The sequence below is a fragment of the Asparagus officinalis genome, chromosome 9 (genome assembly GCF_001876935.1).
Source record: "Asparagus officinalis chromosome 9, Aspof.V1, whole genome shotgun sequence".
NCBI classification, from domain to species: domain Eukaryota; kingdom Viridiplantae; phylum Streptophyta; class Magnoliopsida; order Asparagales; family Asparagaceae; genus Asparagus; species Asparagus officinalis.
The window spans coordinates 35,036,097-35,054,825 of NC_033802.1; the positions used below are offsets into that span (position 1 = coordinate 35,036,097).

General features: G+C 35.7%; 1 protein-coding gene across 2 annotated transcripts; it reads left to right on the forward strand.

The window, feature by feature from the left end:
- Positions 2,747-18,034, forward strand: LOC109824628 (GDT1-like protein 4). Of its 2 annotated transcripts, XM_020391253.1 has the most exons (9): positions 2,751-3,081; positions 3,162-3,233; positions 3,325-3,450; positions 3,558-3,656; positions 3,886-3,958; positions 14,611-14,696; positions 15,977-16,060; positions 16,549-16,608; positions 17,591-18,034. In XM_020391253.1, exons 1-9 carry the CDS (start codon positions 2,995-2,997, stop codon positions 17,777-17,779), a joined length of 876 nt encoding a protein of 291 aa, XP_020246842.1. In that variant the 5' UTR covers positions 2,751-2,994; the 3' UTR covers positions 17,780-18,034. The 2 variants fall into 2 exon arrangements, with proteins under 2 accessions (XP_020246843.1, XP_020246842.1); XM_020391254.1 differs by lacking the exon at positions 16,549-16,608 and having other exon boundaries at positions 2,747-3,081.

An 18,729-nucleotide genomic window follows, 5' to 3' on the forward strand; every position in this document is an offset into this window, starting at 1 on the left:
CAGCATCATCTTTAATATCATCTTCAATGTCATCTCCAATATCATCTTCAACATTATCATTGATATCATATTCAACTACTTGGACTAATATTTATATTTCTCATTAAACCCTGAATTTATTAGGTGGATTCGTATATCATTTCTATTTTGCAATTTCATATTCCTACACCTACAACAGAGACAATACATAGCGCCACTACTTAAATTCTTTGGATTTATTTTTGCATCCCGCATAAAGGCATCAATCCCTCGTTATATCGCGTGTCATGATATCTTTTAAGTCGAGGAATATCTATCCACGACTTGTCTAGAATTATCCTCATCTGTAGATTATATATAATTATTAACTATAATTAATCTCATTTCTACTAGTAAATTTATGACTCTTCATGACAATATACATACAACACACTTAATAATTACACAAATGTATTAACAAAAAAATTTCCTTTTAAATTAAAACATAATCATATATAGATTGATTAGAACACTCTAGTGGCTCTCATAGGAAGTTTTCTATCATATTAAGAATATAGTAGTGCTTACATCCAACTTCACATACTTTGTATGTTTTCATTTCTTAAAATTTTCGGCAGCACCTACCCATTGTTCTCCCTATACACTGTGCGGCTGTTATTATGCGTATTGGCAATAGACCGAAGCATAGAATAACATACGTTTATTGTATACGGAGAACAAGTACGTGCTGCCAAAATTTCCAAGAAATAAAAACATATAAAGTATACAAATTTGGATATATGCACTACTATATTCCTAACCTATCCGAACTAGAAAGATGCAATAATTATGAATTTTAGTACCAATTCTTTCTACTTATAAAGTAAACGATCATTTTTGAGTGAAAAACTTAATTTCCTACCCAAATATGAGTCATTTTATCTTATAATATAAGTCCAAAGAATTGGATGTAATTATTGAATAGGAGTCTAGGGATAACATTATATTTTTTATTCACCTAAATTGGATATATAACACATTATTATAACATATTGCGTTATATATCACTCTATTTTTGAAAAACTTTTATTTGATAAAACACACATTTTCAAATCACAAACCTATAAAATCACACATTTTCATAATACACATGAAAATTAGTGTACATTGACTATCACGATTCCGGTGACGATCTTAAAGTTAGTATTGCTAGTGTTATTTGTGTTATTATGGTAACTAATATAATTTGATTTAGGAATAATTACATTTAAGGTTAGAATTGATTAATAGATTTGTTAAAACTGTAGTTAAATTAAGTTTAATATTAAAATTATTATTTAATTAGCTTAAAAGTGTAGTTAATTTAAGGTTTAGAATTGATTATAAGTGTTGTTTAAATATGGCAAAATAGTGTCAAATTAGTGTTTAAAATTAGGGTTAATAGTTGAAAAAAAATTCTTGGGAAACTCTTCCATTTGGGTTAGAATTTAGGGTATTTGGTAAAATTAAACAATAAACTGCAAAAATTTAAAAATGAAATATTTCATGAAAATACACACCTTAATAGAAATTTGGGGACTAAGGAGGTAGCCGCATGGGGCGCGGCGTAGAGCTGCAACTCGGCGACAACGACAACGTGGGGTGGCAGGTATACAATGACAGCAGGGTCAATAGCGGCAAGCGGGCGGCAATGGGTGGTGGGCTCGAGAGCAGTGACAAACTTGGCGATCGAGATTACCAAGCGGTCATGAGCGGCGATAGAGTTGGAGCGACATACAAATTAGGACTAGAGTTTTTTATTTTTGAGGTGGGCCCTAGCCTAGGCATCCTAGACATAAATTTCCATCTCTCATGCTGGGCCCAATATTTTTTAAACAATTGTCGTCTAGGTTGCCAACCTAGACGGAAAATTCCATCTAGGTTGGGGCAACCTAGATGGAATTTTCTAAACGGAAATATTTCCATCTAATTTGACTCAAACTAGATAAAATTTTTTGGTCTAGTTTGATAGGATCTTTATTTTTTTACTAGTGACAACAAATCGGTAGAAATGTTCAAACAATAGAAAACAAATGAGTAATAGGAAGACAATGAATTAGAAAATCTAAGGTCGAAGTGTGCGGTCGAACTGCAAATCGTAAATGATTGATCTTTATAATCTGCCTCTTCTTTCCAATATGGCGTTTCTAGCACTTTTTAGTGAAAGAAGCGAGGAAGAGATTAGTGAAGAGAGAGATTTGATGTAGGGCTTTTGAGTTGATCTTGTTGATTTTTTGATACTAGAAGTTTAGGATTTGGACTTCTTCCTCCATTGATGTCAGTGAAGGATTTTTAGAGTTTATGAGGGGTGTGATATTTGGAAAATGGATTCTATTAATTAGAATTAGGAACAAGAAATAAGATAACAGTCTAATATTTGAAAAGGTTAAAAGCAACATCCTCCGCTAAAAGTTTTACTTATACTCACAATTTTAAAGGGAACGTGATATGATTAGATTTGATTAGATAGATATGATATAATATGATATGATAAATACAGGTTGAATTACACCTTAAATCTAAGCTTGGTCCGCGTGCCAAATGAAATCCTAGTAATTATCAAATGGGATTAATGGCCCAACCAAATATTTTCCAGTTAATATCAACTATAGGCCCATTAAAACATTTGAAAGCTTATTGCCTGGAGCTTAAAATTATGATAATAGGCCCAAAACAATGAAGTATAACTACGGCTAAAAATCAAGCCGGCCATGATATCAAGCCGAGTTATCAGTGACACAGCTCAAAAGTAGCGAAAATGCGGAGTTTCTAAGTTTTAATCCACGCGCTTTGGCGCACTTCGCTCCCTCTGCAATAATAGTAATAATTTAGAATTCAATTACTAAAACAAAATATTAATTAAACATCCAGAATCGAGATGGGATCTTTTCTTTAGAATTTCGATCGCTGGGAGAAAAACGTAATTCAATCTCGTCTCAATTTCGAAGGATCTGAAGTCCTAAGATTGTTCGATTTTAGGGTTTGAGATCCTCAGCCATGGATCTCACTGTCGCTGATTCGAGATTCAGATTCCTTCATGTCGCCTTCTTTCTCCTCATCCTCGTCGTCTCTGCATCGTCTCAGGTGAAATCTCTAATCTCTTTCTTTCATTTTCGATAATTTTCAGAAAAAAGAAAAAGAATGTTATTGATTCGATCTGCTAGGGTTTGGAGCTTGAGACCGCTGAGAATGCCTCGGTGGAGTCGACGACGAGGCCTTTAGATCGCCGCACGAAAGTGAGGAGATTCTTTATTTAGTTTTCTTCTGAGATCATGAAAACTTCCCCCAAAAATAAGTTTTGTTCTGTTTTGACTTTGCTGTCAACAGATGTTTCTACATGCGGTGAAGAAGAAAGTTTCTAAGAGTAAAGAAAGCGTTCTTGATTTGGGAGAAACTGGTCTAGGGATTTTCGATGCATTCTTTGCAAGTTTCTCAATGATTTTAGTCAGTGAGGTGAAGCTCAATACAGCTCTCTGATTTTTATTTTTATTTTCCAGTTGTGGTTGATATTGATTTATATACAATGTGAATGCTCCTATTTGTTGTTGCTTGGTATCTAGATTGGAGATGAGACTTTTATAATTGCGGCTCTTATGGCAATGCGGCATCCGAAATCGACTGTTCTGTCTGGTGCCCTTAGTGCACTCGTTGTGATGACAGTAAGATCTTGGAAACTTCCCTAAATTTACCTTTTGCGGCTATAATACATGAGGAAAGTGCAAGGGAACTGAGTTTAAGGACTTGTTCTTCATTCTCCTTTTGCTAGCAAAGAAATTTAGGCTATAAGATTTGAAGTCTACGTTACTTGATAGTTATTATAACACAATATGTATAGTGTTTTGCTTCATCCTTATTGGATGAACCTAATTTATATTTTGGTTGTGTTAGGTATTGTCAACTGGGCTTGGTAGGATTGTACCAAATTTGATATCAAGGAAGCACACAAATAGCGCAGCTACAGGTACTCTATTCTTGACCGCCTTAACTAACATTACATGACAATTTATGTGACTGAAGTGATCTTGTAGATTTGAGATAAATGGTATTGTTTCTTAAATTCTTTTAGGTCTACATTCCTAGAATTTTTTTGTTAGTTGTTTTTCGTTACGTTGAAAGAATTGCAATGCGAGTGGTTTGTTTCTAGATGCTTTTTTGCACTGGTATTAGTTTCATACACCGTGAGCATTAATTTGGGATTGAAGGTCTTGTCATCACTATCTTGAGCTTTCAGATTCTTAGTTTGGGAACTGATGGGTTTTCATCACTCTATTTGTTGTTAGAGATAATAAGAGGGTTGCAACCTTTGCAGTTTGTCCATCTATTAGAGCTCAGCTCCAACTTTGAAAGGAGAAATTTTATATTTCATTGGATTATGTAACATTATGATAGAACTGTTTAATGATTCTAGTAATCATATTGTTGTTTAAAAATCCGTCTTTATATTAGTTATTTATCAATAAACAATTCTTGACGTCCACTCACGTGCATTAGCCTGGTTTTATAGCTATCTTGGAAACATCTGTTCAACAATGTATGACTAAAAAGATTGTTAGCCCAACATACAAAAAAAAATTTCTGTGCTTTGGGAGGTAGATTTCTGCAATCTCTCAAATGTTAGAATTAATTGTGATTAATTCATAGAGATTAACATGAGAGCGGAAGCATACCTTAATCCATGATGATTTGCACGGATCTGAAAAATGGGTTTTGGACCTTCTAACCTTTAGGGTTCTTTCTTGAGAATTCTCTTTAGATGGGGGTGGAGAGAATAGAAAATTTAACCCTAAGATTAGAGACCATAACCCCTTTATATAGACTTATAGTTTTCTAATTTAGCCCCTCATTAAATTAGAATTACAAGCTGGTATCTGTACAATTAGCCCATGACATATTTAAATACCCATTGACCCAATTACTTGATTGATCACTTTATGTGGGTCAGCTGTAAAGATTTAATTAGATTTAAATCCAACAATCTCCTACTTGGGCACCATTTGTTTCCTTAAAGTGTGTATAACCTTATGAGCTCAAAATTTGCGATCATAAATAAGGGTATTTCCGAACAATCTCGTCTATTGAGTATATTAATATAGGATCAAAGCGGCCTTCGTCACATTTATCGTAACTAAATCCATCAATGGTCACATATACCAATACAATCAAACGACATAGATCAATCATGGTTGTGCAACATAAAAATTACATGCAATGTGAACAGTACATGTCTATTTTCAACTGGTCCTGCCTTAAACTTTAGTGAGGTCAAAACCAAACATAATGTAACAGAGTGTCTTAACTGAATACCTTATTCTGATCAGACAATATAACCAAACATAAAGTACCAAAATCACAAACTCCCACTAAATCATGATATCTTCAAATAATGCCACACCCATATGAGTAATATGCTCATAAAAGACCTTAGGTGGCAATCCTTTAGTAAAAGAATCAATTATCATGGAGTTTGTCCAATGTGCTCTATGGATATTTGTTCATTCTGCACCCTTTCTTCCACAACTATGAGCTTAATGTCAATATGTTTTAACTTAATTGAGCTTATGTTATTATCGGAATACATAACTGCTGAATTATTATCACAATACAACTTAAGTGGTCTTTCCATATTTTTCAAAATGCTAGTCCCGTGACAAAATTTCGCAGTCATATTCCCTGGTTGGATGCCTCATAGCAAGCTATAAATTCTGCTGTCATAGTGGAGAAAGCTACGAGTGTCTGTTTGATACTTTTCTATGATATAGCTCCTCCTGTTAACATATAAATGTAGCCTGATGTAGACTTTCTGTTATTTTGGCATCCAGCAAAATCAGAATCAGAGTACTCAATGATCTCCAATTCTGATTTTCTGTATGTAAGCATGTGATCTTTTGTTTTCTGAAGATACCTCATAACCCTCTAGACTGCTCTCTATATCAAGGTTGCTTAAGTATCTGCCTAACATACCAACAGTGTACGTAATATCCGGACGCGTACACACCTGAGCATACATTAGACTTCCTTCAGCCGAAGCATAAGGAGTCTTCTGTATTTTCTGAATTTTAAAGGTTGCCTTTAGGGCACTGATTGAGACTAAACTTGTCTCCTTTAGCAACAGGGGTGTTACCTGATTTGCACTCTTGCATGCCAAATCTTAAGAGTACTTTATCGATATAGTTCTTTTATTATAATCCAAGTATACCTCGAGAACGATCTCGATGTATCTGGATTTCTGATATAAAAGAGACATCCCCAAGATCTATCATCTCAAATTCTTTGAAAGAAATCTCTTGGTATCGTACAATATGCCTATATCATTAGTGACAAGTAATATGTCATCGACATACAGAATCAGAAAAATATACTTACTCCTACTGAACTTGTGATATTCACAATTATCAATAATATTCATCTCAAAACCAAACGAGATAAATATTGTTGAAAGTTATAATACCATTTACGAGGAACTTGCTTGAGTCCATAGATGGATTTTCATAATTTGCTAACCATATTATTCAGGTCTCTTGACACAAAGTTTTCTAGTTACATCATATAAATCATCTCATTAATGTCGTCATTGAGAAATACAGTCTTAACATCCATCTGATGAAGCTCAAGATCAAAATGAGCAACAAGCGCCATAATTGTTCTAAAAGTGTCTTTCGATGAAGCCGAAGAGAAAGTCTCTGTATAATCAATGTCTTCTTATTGAGTAAAGCCTTTAGCTACAAGACGCGTCTTTTACCTCTCCACATTACCGTTTGCATCCCGCTTGGTTTTAAAATTCATTTAAACCAATTGGTTTTGTACCTTCTAGTAATGGGACAAGTTTCTAAACCTTATTGTCTTGCATAAACTTGTACTCTTCATTCATGGCATCAATTCACTGTTGAGAGTTAGAACTTTTCATGGCCTAAAGGAAGTTGATTGGATCATCTTTCAATATTCCATTGCTTTCCTCATGTTTTTAGAGAAATACAATATAATCATCCGGAATAGCATTTCTCCTTTCTCTTATGGATCTCCTTAATGACACTTGTTCATGAGGTTGTTGAGTTTGTTCTTCTGGAACAGGGAGTTATTCAACATTGTCATCTTGAGGTTTTGGATTTACTTTTTGAGCAACAGGTATAGGAACCTGAATATTATCAAAAGTAACTGTACGGATTGGGTCTAAAATCAATTCCTCCTCAAAAGCAATGTCTCTAACCTTATTTCTCCTCCCAAACTCAACATCCTTAAAGAATGTTGTTATTCTCGTCTCAAAAATATTTCTGAGTGTGGGATCATAAAACTTATATCCCTTAGAGCGTTCAGAATACCCAATAAAGTAGTTGCTAACTGTTTTGGAGTCCAATTTTTTTTCATTTGGCCTATAAGGTCTTGTCTCAGCTGGACATCTCTAAATATGTAAATGCTTTAAACTAGGATTTCGATAAGTCCAAAGCTCATAAGGTATTTTAGCAACTGCTTTACTTGGTACTTTGTTCAGAATGTAAGCTATTGTCTTTAGTGCTTCTCCCCAGAGTGACTCTGGTAAAGAAGAATGAGTAATCATCCTTCTTACCATATCCTTAAGGGTCATGATTTATTTACACCTAATCTCTTAACTTTGGTCTGTTTTTCCTTGATACATTCAACACATACGTCAGTGTCTGAAAAATCAAGGGAATCCAAAATGACATCAGACACAAGACGCTCAATTCTACCTTTTGAGATATGACCCAAGCGTTTATGCCATAATATCGTCATATTTTTCTTATTTAATTTATGCTTAGTACCACATGATTCCACGTGCAAGGATTCATTATAAGAAGCAATTGTATCAAGCAAATATAGGTTGTTATGAGTACTCAAGTAACCAGTTTCCACAACATTTAAATTAAAAGATATCCTGAATTTATTGTTTCCAAGTGAACAATAATAACATGATTTGTCCAATATAGAAACAGTAATCAAATTCCGTCTAAAAGACGGTACTATAAAAGTATCTTTTAAATCCAAATATGAACCAGTTCTTAATAGCAACCTAAAATGCCCAATTGCTTCAACATCTATCGATTATCTGTCGCCCACAAAGATGTATCTTTTAACATCACTTGGCTTTCAATAGCTCAGGTAACCTTGCATAGAAACACATATGTGAGTAGTAGCACAGGAGTCTATTCACCAAGTGATTCAAGGTACTGAAGCTAAATTAACCTCAGAACAGATCAAATTAAGGAATATATCCTTCTTTATGTGTTCAGATTTGTTAAAAAAAAACAACCCTGATTATCCTTATGTTGTTTCTTCTGAACTAGACCCTTAACAACTTCATTATCATTCTTTCTTGCCCTTATCCTTAGAGGCATGAGCCAAGTGAGCACTTTCAGTCTTATCTTACTTCAACATGTCTTCTTCATGCACATAGTATGAAATGAGCTCATTCAGAGTCCATTTCTCCTTATGACAGTTATAACTGATCTTAAACTGAATAAATTGTGCAGGAAGAGACAACAAAACCAGATGCACTAATAACTCATCGCAAGGATCGAGTTTGAGTGCTTTAAGTTTTGAAGCAATATGAGACATTTCCATAATGTACTCCCTGATGTTTTCCTTGCCCTTATACTTCATTGAAATCAAGTGAGCTAAAAACGTGCTTCTTTCTACCTTATTGTTTTTCGCAAAACGTTTCTCAATTTCGGTAAGAAAATCTTTAGCCATAGTAATCCCTTCGGATTCTATGTCCCTGAAGGCTTCCGGAACACCGCGCTTAATGATCATTAGACTCATGCGATTTGAACGCTCCCATTTCTCATACTCCTTCACATCAGGAGTGTTTTTTGCATTGAGAGGTTGGGGTTGTTCAGTTCTTAATGCAAGGTCTAGATCCATGCAGCCAAGAATAATTAAAATATTCTTTTTTCAAACCTTGAAATTTATCCCATTAAGCATGAGAATTGAATTTATGTTAGCAGAAATAGTTACAGCAGAACAAAAGATGCTCACATTATTAACCATAGTTAGTAATCAATAAAATTTAAATAATGACAAATCTCATCTTAAGATATCTGACACAACATTAATATCAAGTCTTTGGACAGTAATATTAATTTGTAAGTGATACCTTGTTGTAATGATCAAACACTGACAATAACTCATGTCGAATAATGAAGCTATCTTTGGATCGATTCATTATTCACATGTAAACTTTATAATTGTCACACGTTTATCATCGCATGTGTATATACAGTCTAAATAAATATTAATATTCCTTTGGGCCGATTATATATTTACACGAAAACATACACACAACCGTCTAACATCCCTCATGAATAATCTACACAAGAGATGTTACTTTGGTAACATCTTGTTTTAATTAATCATTTGGAATGAGAGACAACCTTAATACATTAGTGTCATATTATTTGAATTAAATAATTGATTAACTACCGAATTTAATTTAAATTCATATTAAATGAATTTCTGAAGTTACCTGAGCAATTAAAATAGATTTCTCTATTTTAATTAACCATAGATAGGCCCATTAAAAATTTAATGACCTACAACTTAAAATTTATTTGATTAATAATCAAATAATCCATAACTTAATTGTTATAGGCCCATAACTTGAATATGATTATTTAAACATTCAAATAATTCTCAATAGGCCCAAGACTTAAATTTGTTTCTGACCCAACTTAAAATAAAACTAAGTAGGATTCAGTTTGTTTTCACATAGCCCAAATAAAATTTTAATTGGGCTTCGGTCTGAAAAACAAATAAGTACAGGTCCATTCTTAAACGATACCTATAACAATAGAATTTAATTGAAGAATTCAATTAATCCTTAATTTAAATAGTTACTGGCCCAACTTAAGTTAATTAATATATAGGCCCATAACCAAATAAATCCTTATGTTTGATTATAAGCCTAAAAACTTAACTCAGGCCCACACAATTAACAAGAACACTTGTAATGAATTGAAATGTGCAAGACCCATAACTTATATGTGCAAGGCCTTCGATTTCTAAAAGAAAGAAAGCTTGCTGGCTTCTTTCACCTTATGACGAGAACAAAGCTCGCCTCCTTCTAAATTGAATTCGAGCTCAATTTTTTTTTCTCAACAGCAGACAAACGCTCTCGCCCAACTCTAAAGTCGACGAACTCACTCTTTGAGCTCGCCGAATTTCCCAAATCCAAGCTCGCCTAGAAAAATTCCCAACCCAAGCTCGCCTGAATAATTTTGAGGGCTCGCCTGCAGCTCGAGACCAAGCTCGCCTGTATTCGAGCGATGACCTCGCCTGACTCGAGGGTTCGAAGCTCGCCTGAAGATCTGAGATCGAAGTTTGCTAACCAAGACGAAGCTCGCCTGATTCGAGCTTCGAAAAGCTCTCCTGATGTTCGAGCCGAAGCTCGCCTGAATCGAGATCGAACCTGCCTGAGTCGAGCTCTCGAACTCGCCTAAAACGAGCAATCGAAGGCTCGCCTGAAATTGGGGCTCGAACTCACCTAATTTGGGGCTTGAGCTCGCCTGAATGAAGACTCGTCTGATCCAGGCTCGCCTGCTGTTTGCCAACGAAGCTCGCCTACTGACGTAGTCGACGAGTTCGCCTGCAACCTGATCGAAGCTCGACTGAATACAGGTAAGCACCTCGACCCCTAATTTTCTCCACCCCTTAGGGTTTCAAAAATAAACCACCGTCGTCACTTGGGCTGCTGCAACCTAGGGTTTCGAAAACCCTAGGTTCCTGACTGCAGATGGCCGCCGCCGCCGCTGAAGCTCTCGTACGCTAGGGTTGAAACCCTAGGGTTCCTTATTGCCGCCGCCGCTGTCTTCATTTGACAGTGGGGCGCTAGCCACTAAATTGCTGGCGAAGAGACCAGTGACCGACGGCCAAACAATACAATCCGTTGCTGAAGCTCTCGTACGCTAGGGTTGAAACCCTAGGGTTCCTGATTGTCGCTGCCGCTGTCTTCATTTGACAACGGGGCCGCCAGCGAACAGTTCAACGGCGAAGAACGTGGTGAACGTTGGCCAAAAAAACCAAATGAAGATGTATTAGATCTATTCTTTGAAAAAAAAAATCCAGATCCCAAAACTGAACTGAACACGATCTTGATCAATGATTTGATCCAGATCACCAGAACAAGAATTTGAACAAAATATGGATCAATTTTTTTTTTTGTTGATCCAGAATGATCAACCGAAGGGGAAAACAAAGTAAGACATGCACTTTACTGTTCATGCTTAAAAACAGTTCACAAAAACACAGATTTTAGATCAAAAAACCTAAATTTTGATCTTAAATCCCTAAGAACTAATCACAGTGGTTCTGATACCACTTGTTAGAATTAATTGTGATTAATTCATAGAGATTAACATGAGAGCGGAAGCATACCTTAATCCGTGATGATTTGCACGGATCTGAAACATGAGTTTTGGATCTTCTAACCTTTAGGGTTCTTTCTTGAGAATTCTCTTTAGATGGGGGTGGAGAGAGTAGAGAATTTAACTCTAAGATTAGGGACCATAACCCCTTTATATAGACTTGTAGTTTTCTAATTTAGCCCATCATTAAATTAGAATTACAATCTGGTATCTGCACAATTAGCCCATGACATATTTAAATACGACCTAATTACCTGATTGATCACTTTATGTGGGTTAGCTGTAAAGATAGCAACACACACTGATATAACATATGTGCCCACAAATAGATTTAATTAGATTTAAATCCAACAAACTCTCACGCACTCGGACACCACAGTCATTTCTCTAGTTTTCTAAGTATCTGAACCTTAGATATGCACATGTAAGGAAGAGAAAGAGGGGGGAGAGAGAGGGACCGCTGCAGTTGGTGTAGGGACTGTGATTTATGTCACAGCTGCTAACATAAGGCTTCATTAGTATGATTGTAATGCCTTTGCTGGTATAATACAAGTGATTAAACACTCTCGCAAGTATAGGTGTGGATAGACTTGGCTCTTTGTATATAAAGCTAAATCCTTCTATATTCAATCATATTGATCATACAATATTAGCATTGCAAATTCAGTTTGAAAAAGATCATGCAGGCAACTACATTTTTTGGAGTTGAGAACTACTGCAGCAGTAGATGAAAACTGATATATTTCTTAAGTTTGCTATTAAGTAATGTGACAGGAGTAATTCTTCTGCATGTTGAAAATGTAGTGAGTTGACAATGAATAATGGAAGAAATGACGGTGACCTTTCTTTCATATTATCAAGTGGTCATAAAGTTGCAGGTGGTAGTAGTTTGACATCAGATCTATGGTTTGAAGAATGTAAATCGCTAGTCCAGATTCCAGATCATGATGAAGGATCTAGACAATATCTCTACGCTCCTTGCATTTGTAGCCAGCACAAATCCAGATCATCATGATTTTAGAAATTGGCTCTAGATAGTCTTGGCTCCTTGAATTTGCAGCCCACCCCTCATGCTCAAATTGGAAGATATGATATAAGACTTTCAATTCATATCATTAATATCACCACCTTATTCATACTGATAAATCAAAGATTGTTTAAGCATCTCTAAAAACAGGAACTCAGCCAATGTCAATTTCTAAATTGTAACTACGTGAATCTTGGATAATAAATGAACCCAATAAGCCTCCATTAAATTAATCTAAGGAAGAGTTAATGCCAATAGGAAAATTTCTGCTGCACGCCAGAATATATGTTGGTTCTTGGATAACATCCAGATTCTTCTTCATGGTTGGGCTCTTTTGAAACCTATACACAAAACTTTGATTGCGTACTGAACAGAGGCGGATGCACAGTGGTGGCAGTGGGGTCACCTGCCCCCATTGGGTCCTAGAAAATTATTTAAGGGCCTATGGAAAGTTAGCTTTAGACCACTAGATAATTTACTAAGAGTTACTTAGTCCCCATTATCTCAATAATAAACCCTTGAGCATTATCAACTCTTTAACTTGCCACATCATCCACAAACCCCCACATCCAACATAGATCCCAAGTTCGCAACCCTAATAAAACCCTTACACTTCTGTTTTTCTCACAAGATAGATCATGACTCCCACTCTTTATTTCTCGAGAGAGCTATTCGCGAAAGACCTTTTCTTTTCCACAAGAGACCTCTTCTGTCTTTGTGTCTCCTTGTTATCTTAAGATTCAAAGTATCTCTTTTTCGGTGCCCTTGCTCTCGGGATGGACAACTACATGGATCTCTTTGTTGTTGCCTCTTGGAGCGGGCTGCAGATGTGAAATTTTTATTTCATTGTTGCTTTTGACATTGAAGATTTCTTCCAATTGTTGAATTTGAATTTTAAATTTGTTTCTTTTAATAGTCCTTCAATTGGTGATGCTTCTTGATGTAAAATACTACTTTTTCTGTTGAAAAGGAAAAAAATGCAAACATGATGCTATTTTCTTCAGGAGTACAGACTGTGATCTTTAGATTTGTTTTATCTTTTTTTGTTAAATATTCAATTTTTTGTTATTGATTGACTACTTGAAAACCATCATAAAAAAGATACGAACTTTCATGGAGTGTTTTAACTATTTAAATAGTAACCACAGTAATTTATACTAGCATAGGTAGTTAGAAATTTGTCTTATTATAGTTGCGGTCTTCCCCCAGTGGTGAAAGTTCTTTTTGAAGCCGCCCCTGGTACTAGACAGTAGACATCATAGATATAGATATGAGACTAGATATAACAAGTGTCTATTGTGACGGCAAGAACATTAAGAGTCCAATAGGCTTTGGGGGCACCCTGATGGTGGCCAGCAGGCTGCTCATAGTTGGAGCGTTTGGATAGAATTGTCCAACCTGATATGGGAGGCACAGTTCGGAGATCTACATGGTGTTTCACAATATCAATGGGTGCCAATATATTTCCATTTTTCAAACTTATGCACTTTCAGGGAACAAGCAGAAGCCTCTTACAAAGATGGATTAGATTAGATGAAGAACAAAAAACAGTGTTAACATATACCTAGTTATTAAGAAGTTAACAATTGATATTGAAAGAAAGCCAAGTTAATAAAATGTTGACATGAGTGCTAAAATTTAAAATGCATTCTTTGGTATGTCTCACAATGTCCATGATAATAGCTGTGTTATAAACATACCAAGTGTTAATGTCAAATCATCAAATGAAATGCACAACTTAGTGGAAGGTGATAGTTAATAACAAGGTAATGATCAAATTTACCAAGCCCACTACTAACAGTTTTAATGTATTTAATTGGGTGAATCTTGAAGTCTTTTAACTGATCGAAGTTCACCTGTATAATACATATTGTGCTGCATTTGCAATTTACCAATCAAATGTTTCAGCTGCATAATTGGTGTATGGAGCTAAATATGCACTCATGACTTCATAACTGGCTGGATATGTAGGGCCTCTTTTATGAGCAGATCCTGCATCACTTGTATGGCTGCATGTCGTGGTTTAGGATTTTTCTACTCTGTTAGTTGCATTATACTTCATCTCTATAGCTTTCCTTTGAAGAAAAATATAAATAGGAAAAATGAAAACACAGTTGTCATTTAATATTAATATGTTCTAGGTCTTGTGACTAGAGCTGACGATATTTGTGAATAAAACTAATATTATGTTCTTACAAAATTATTCTTTTCCAGTTCTCTATGCATTCTTTGGGCTTCGACTGCTATATATTGCTTGGAGGTCTGATTCAAAGGCATCACAGAAAAAGGAGATTGAAGAGGTTTGCAATTTTCACTACTGAGATGCAATATATGCCTTTGTTGGCTTTTTTTTTCCAGATTTCTGATTATATTCCCTAGTTGGTTGACGTTTACTGTGATACAAATGTTTCATTGTATCCTTTCTTTTATTATTTCACAACATAATTTCAAAGATTTGTGGGTTTAAGTCTGGCTTATTTCGTGGCATAAAAACGAAGGCAACTTCTAGGGAAAATCATGTCTCTGTGTGGACTCTTCTAGAATACAGCGGAACTTGGAGGCTTGGTCCTAAGGTGCATGAACTTAAACTGTATAACCCAGAAAAGATAGGTTTACATGCCTGCCAACTGCAAATTGGTCATTAAGGGTCTATGTCATAACCTTCTCTTGCTTAATATTGTGGCTAGGACTTGCTACGTACTTGGTACTTTTCAACAGAAGGTTGACGTTTTGTAAATTTCCCTTGTAAAACATGGTCGAATTTCCTCTGGGGCTTGCTGTGCTCTGTATCCAACACCACTTCATTTTTACAGGATAGGAGTTACATGATTCTTTCCATTTTCGTTGCTACGTAATTCAATTATCGTTTAGGGGAAGAAAAGTTTTAAAACCAAATTATATTGGTAGTTTATATTTGGCTTCTGTTGTTGTGGATGATTTCATTTGTTTAATCCTGTTATAAATGATGGATAATCTTGGATTTGTCCCAAATAATATTTAGGATTTAGATACTGGCTGACCAAGATCAGAATGTACAGCAGTACAGGATGGAAGAAACACTCAAATTTAATAAAATAATTATAGCATCATGTATGAACCTTACAAATTTAGTGGCTAAAGGAATGTTTCTTGTTAGTGTTTTCCTTTAAGCTTGGAGTTCCAAAACCTAACACAAGTAGTACCTTATCTTATGATCATATGCATATACAAGGATAATTAAAATGTAGAACTGTACAGGGAAAAAAGGCCAGAATGCTTCAGTTGAGATAACTGTTCTTCTTGTGCAATGCCATTTAAGAAACACATTTTCTTTTATAAATTTATTGCAAGTTTCACATTTAGTGTTGTAAATACAATAAAGAAGCAAAGGTTGGCTATTTGTTTCTTTATATCATTTGTAGAAAAATGAAGAAGTGTGTAGTCTGATTTGTTATCACTGAAAATTTGTGTAAGTAAGTTTTTCAGGCTTTATTGTTTGATCTGTTTTTGATGAAAGTAGCCTGTGTATGTAGTTGTTGTGAGAGGCTTTATTGAACCTTTTTAGGTGCATGATCATGCTTTTATGACTGCATTATTGCAGGTGGAAGAAAAGCTGGAGACAGGGCAGGGGAAATCAACACATCGCCGCTTCCTTTCCAGATTTTGTACACCGATATTTTTAGAGGTATGCTTTCTTTTTCCCAAAAAAAAATTCTTTCTCCGAAAAAAAGGTTCTTTTTCCCTGGTTCCGTAGCCTTTTTCCTTGGAGAATCTCCTGTAAGTTGGAGAGAAGACTTCAATGCTGGAATATTGTTGATAAATTTTAGGGTTATTTGCAGATAGTCCCCCATACTATCTCCGAATTTTGGATAAACCCCTGTAGTTTTGTTGCAGAATGACATTCTTAGAGTGATGTTTTTTCCCCTCTTACCCTCCAGAGGTCTATTTGTCCTTTTTTTTTAAGAAAAAATCTATGAAGGTAAAAAAGTGAAGTTGGAAAAAAAATACTCTCGGGGTATGTCTGCAACAGTAGAACGACATGAAGTCTATCTGCACTTGTGGGATGGTATAGGGGGTCCCTCCTCAGTTAACGCAAAAGTTTACGAATTTGCCTATTCTATAAAGTCAGATCATCATCGTAAAATATTAAGTTTTATTTTCGTTTTTCTGCAGTCGTTTATTTTGACGTTCTTGGCTGAATGGGGTGACCGTAGCCAGATAGCAACAATTGCGGTAACTACACAACTCTTGCTATGTGAAGTCTTTTCTTTAAACAATTTAGGACTAATTGACACGCCCCTTGTACTATGACTCTATGCATGTACTGAATGGGGTGTCTGTAGCCAGATAGCAACAACTGCAGTAACTAGACAGCTCTTGCTATGGGTAGCATTCTCTTCAAATAAGTCGGGCTTAATTGCAGACATACTGCTTGTACTAATTAGTGTACCACCATTTATACCCTATATAAACTCTTTGCTTGGTCCATACACTCTCTAAACTACAGATGGTATTATTTCTTGTGTTGGGTTGATATATCACCTTGCAATCACGGGAGGATAAATTACCAGTAACTGAACAGAGAAAATGTGACATAGTCTGAGGTATATGGGTGTAAATACTGATAGAAAATTAGGCATTAAGTTGCTATGCCACCATTGTCCGTAATACACGGTGTATCTGCAATCAGCACAAATATTTAACATTACTAAAATTCACTTGGATTTCATGATCTTAAGTACTGCTTCCCTTGCGGCCTGTTTGGATTGGGTTAATGTGACGTAGGGGAAGTTAGGGGACTCATAACCTTGTTTAGGAACTCATTTGTGATAGATGGGGAGATTGGTAATATTTATTTATTTATTTTGGGGAGGTAGGGGGGGGGGGAGGCGCTGGGGGCTCGCGCCGTGAGGGGTTGGGGGAGGAGTGGGGGGGGGGGGGGGGGGGTTGGGGGGGGGTTGCGCAGGGGGGTGTGGTGTTGTTTGGGGAGGTGGGTTTAAGGTTGCACTTACTTTATTAAACTTCCCAAACGAGTTGAAATAAGTTCCCCTTGGTTCTTCTTACTAATTCCCCAAACAAGTTTTGTATGTTACCTTAACTTCCCTTATCTTATGCTTACTTTTAACTTCTTAGCAAAATGAGTGATGCTAGTGGATTTAAGATTTTCTTGTTGTTCAGATCAGATATACTATGAAAGTTTCTCTTATTAATGCAGCTCGCTACACACAAGAATGCAGTTGGAGTTGCAGTAGGAGCAACGATAGGGCACACAATTTGCACATCACTTGCAGTCATCGGAGGGAGCATGTTAGCTTCCAAGATCTCACAAGCCACTGTTGCAACTATTGGTGGTTTGCTATTTTTGGGGTTCTCTTTATCTTCATACTTCTATCCTCCATTGTGATTCCTAATTGTATGGGAGGCTTAGTTGTACTAGGTCATCCCAGTTTTGTTGCAAGTTTATTTGCTATTTTTTTCCTTCTTCTTTTTCTGCGCAAGAAAATGAGTTTTACTGCTCATTTCAGTGTCTAATTCTTTTGATGTATAAATACACATGTTCACTGGGGTACAGTTTGCTTAAAATGATATTGTTGTATGTATAATAGATGCAACTGAATGATCCCTTTTCTCTTGACTCACAATTTATGCAAATTGTTTACTTCAATGTCTTTAAATTGTTTACATTTCAATGTCTTTAACACGAAGCTATCTTTTGTGTATCTTTTATAGCAAATTTTGCTAACGTCTTAAAGCTATTATTTGATGGAAGAAAGAATCCTAAGTTTTCTCAAAATAGAAAGAAGTTAGATGATTGGTAAAATCATTGGTTAAGTTCACTATCATGATCTAAGAGAGGCTAGCTGAGTTAATAAGCTGCCTTTGAGTAATACTTCAAGATTAGGTTTAACTTTACTAGGTAGCATTTACAGAATTTTTCTAGATTATTGGAGGCCATGTGTTTGGAGGTGCTCCTCTTACGTTCAACTATCTTAGGGAACATCCACAAAAGTTTAATTTTCTAGAATACTTGAGGTCGTGCATTGGGAGGTGCCCCTTAGCCACGACTAGGATTTGATACACATGGTTCGAAGGATTTTGGAGAAGTTACATCAACAAACCTAAAAAAAAAGTTCACTATCCTCCTTAAGAAAAGGAGGACTATGTTTCAAAATAGACCCCTTTAGGTATTTATTTTTAAAAAGCGACCCCTTTAAAATTTATCTATCATTTTCGACCTGGTTTCAGCCAGGTTTTTTAAAAACTGGCTAAAATCAGGTCGAAAATGACATGTAAAGTTTGAAAACTTAACAGGATTTAAAATCCTGTGAAGTTTAGCGTGGTTAATCAGGCATT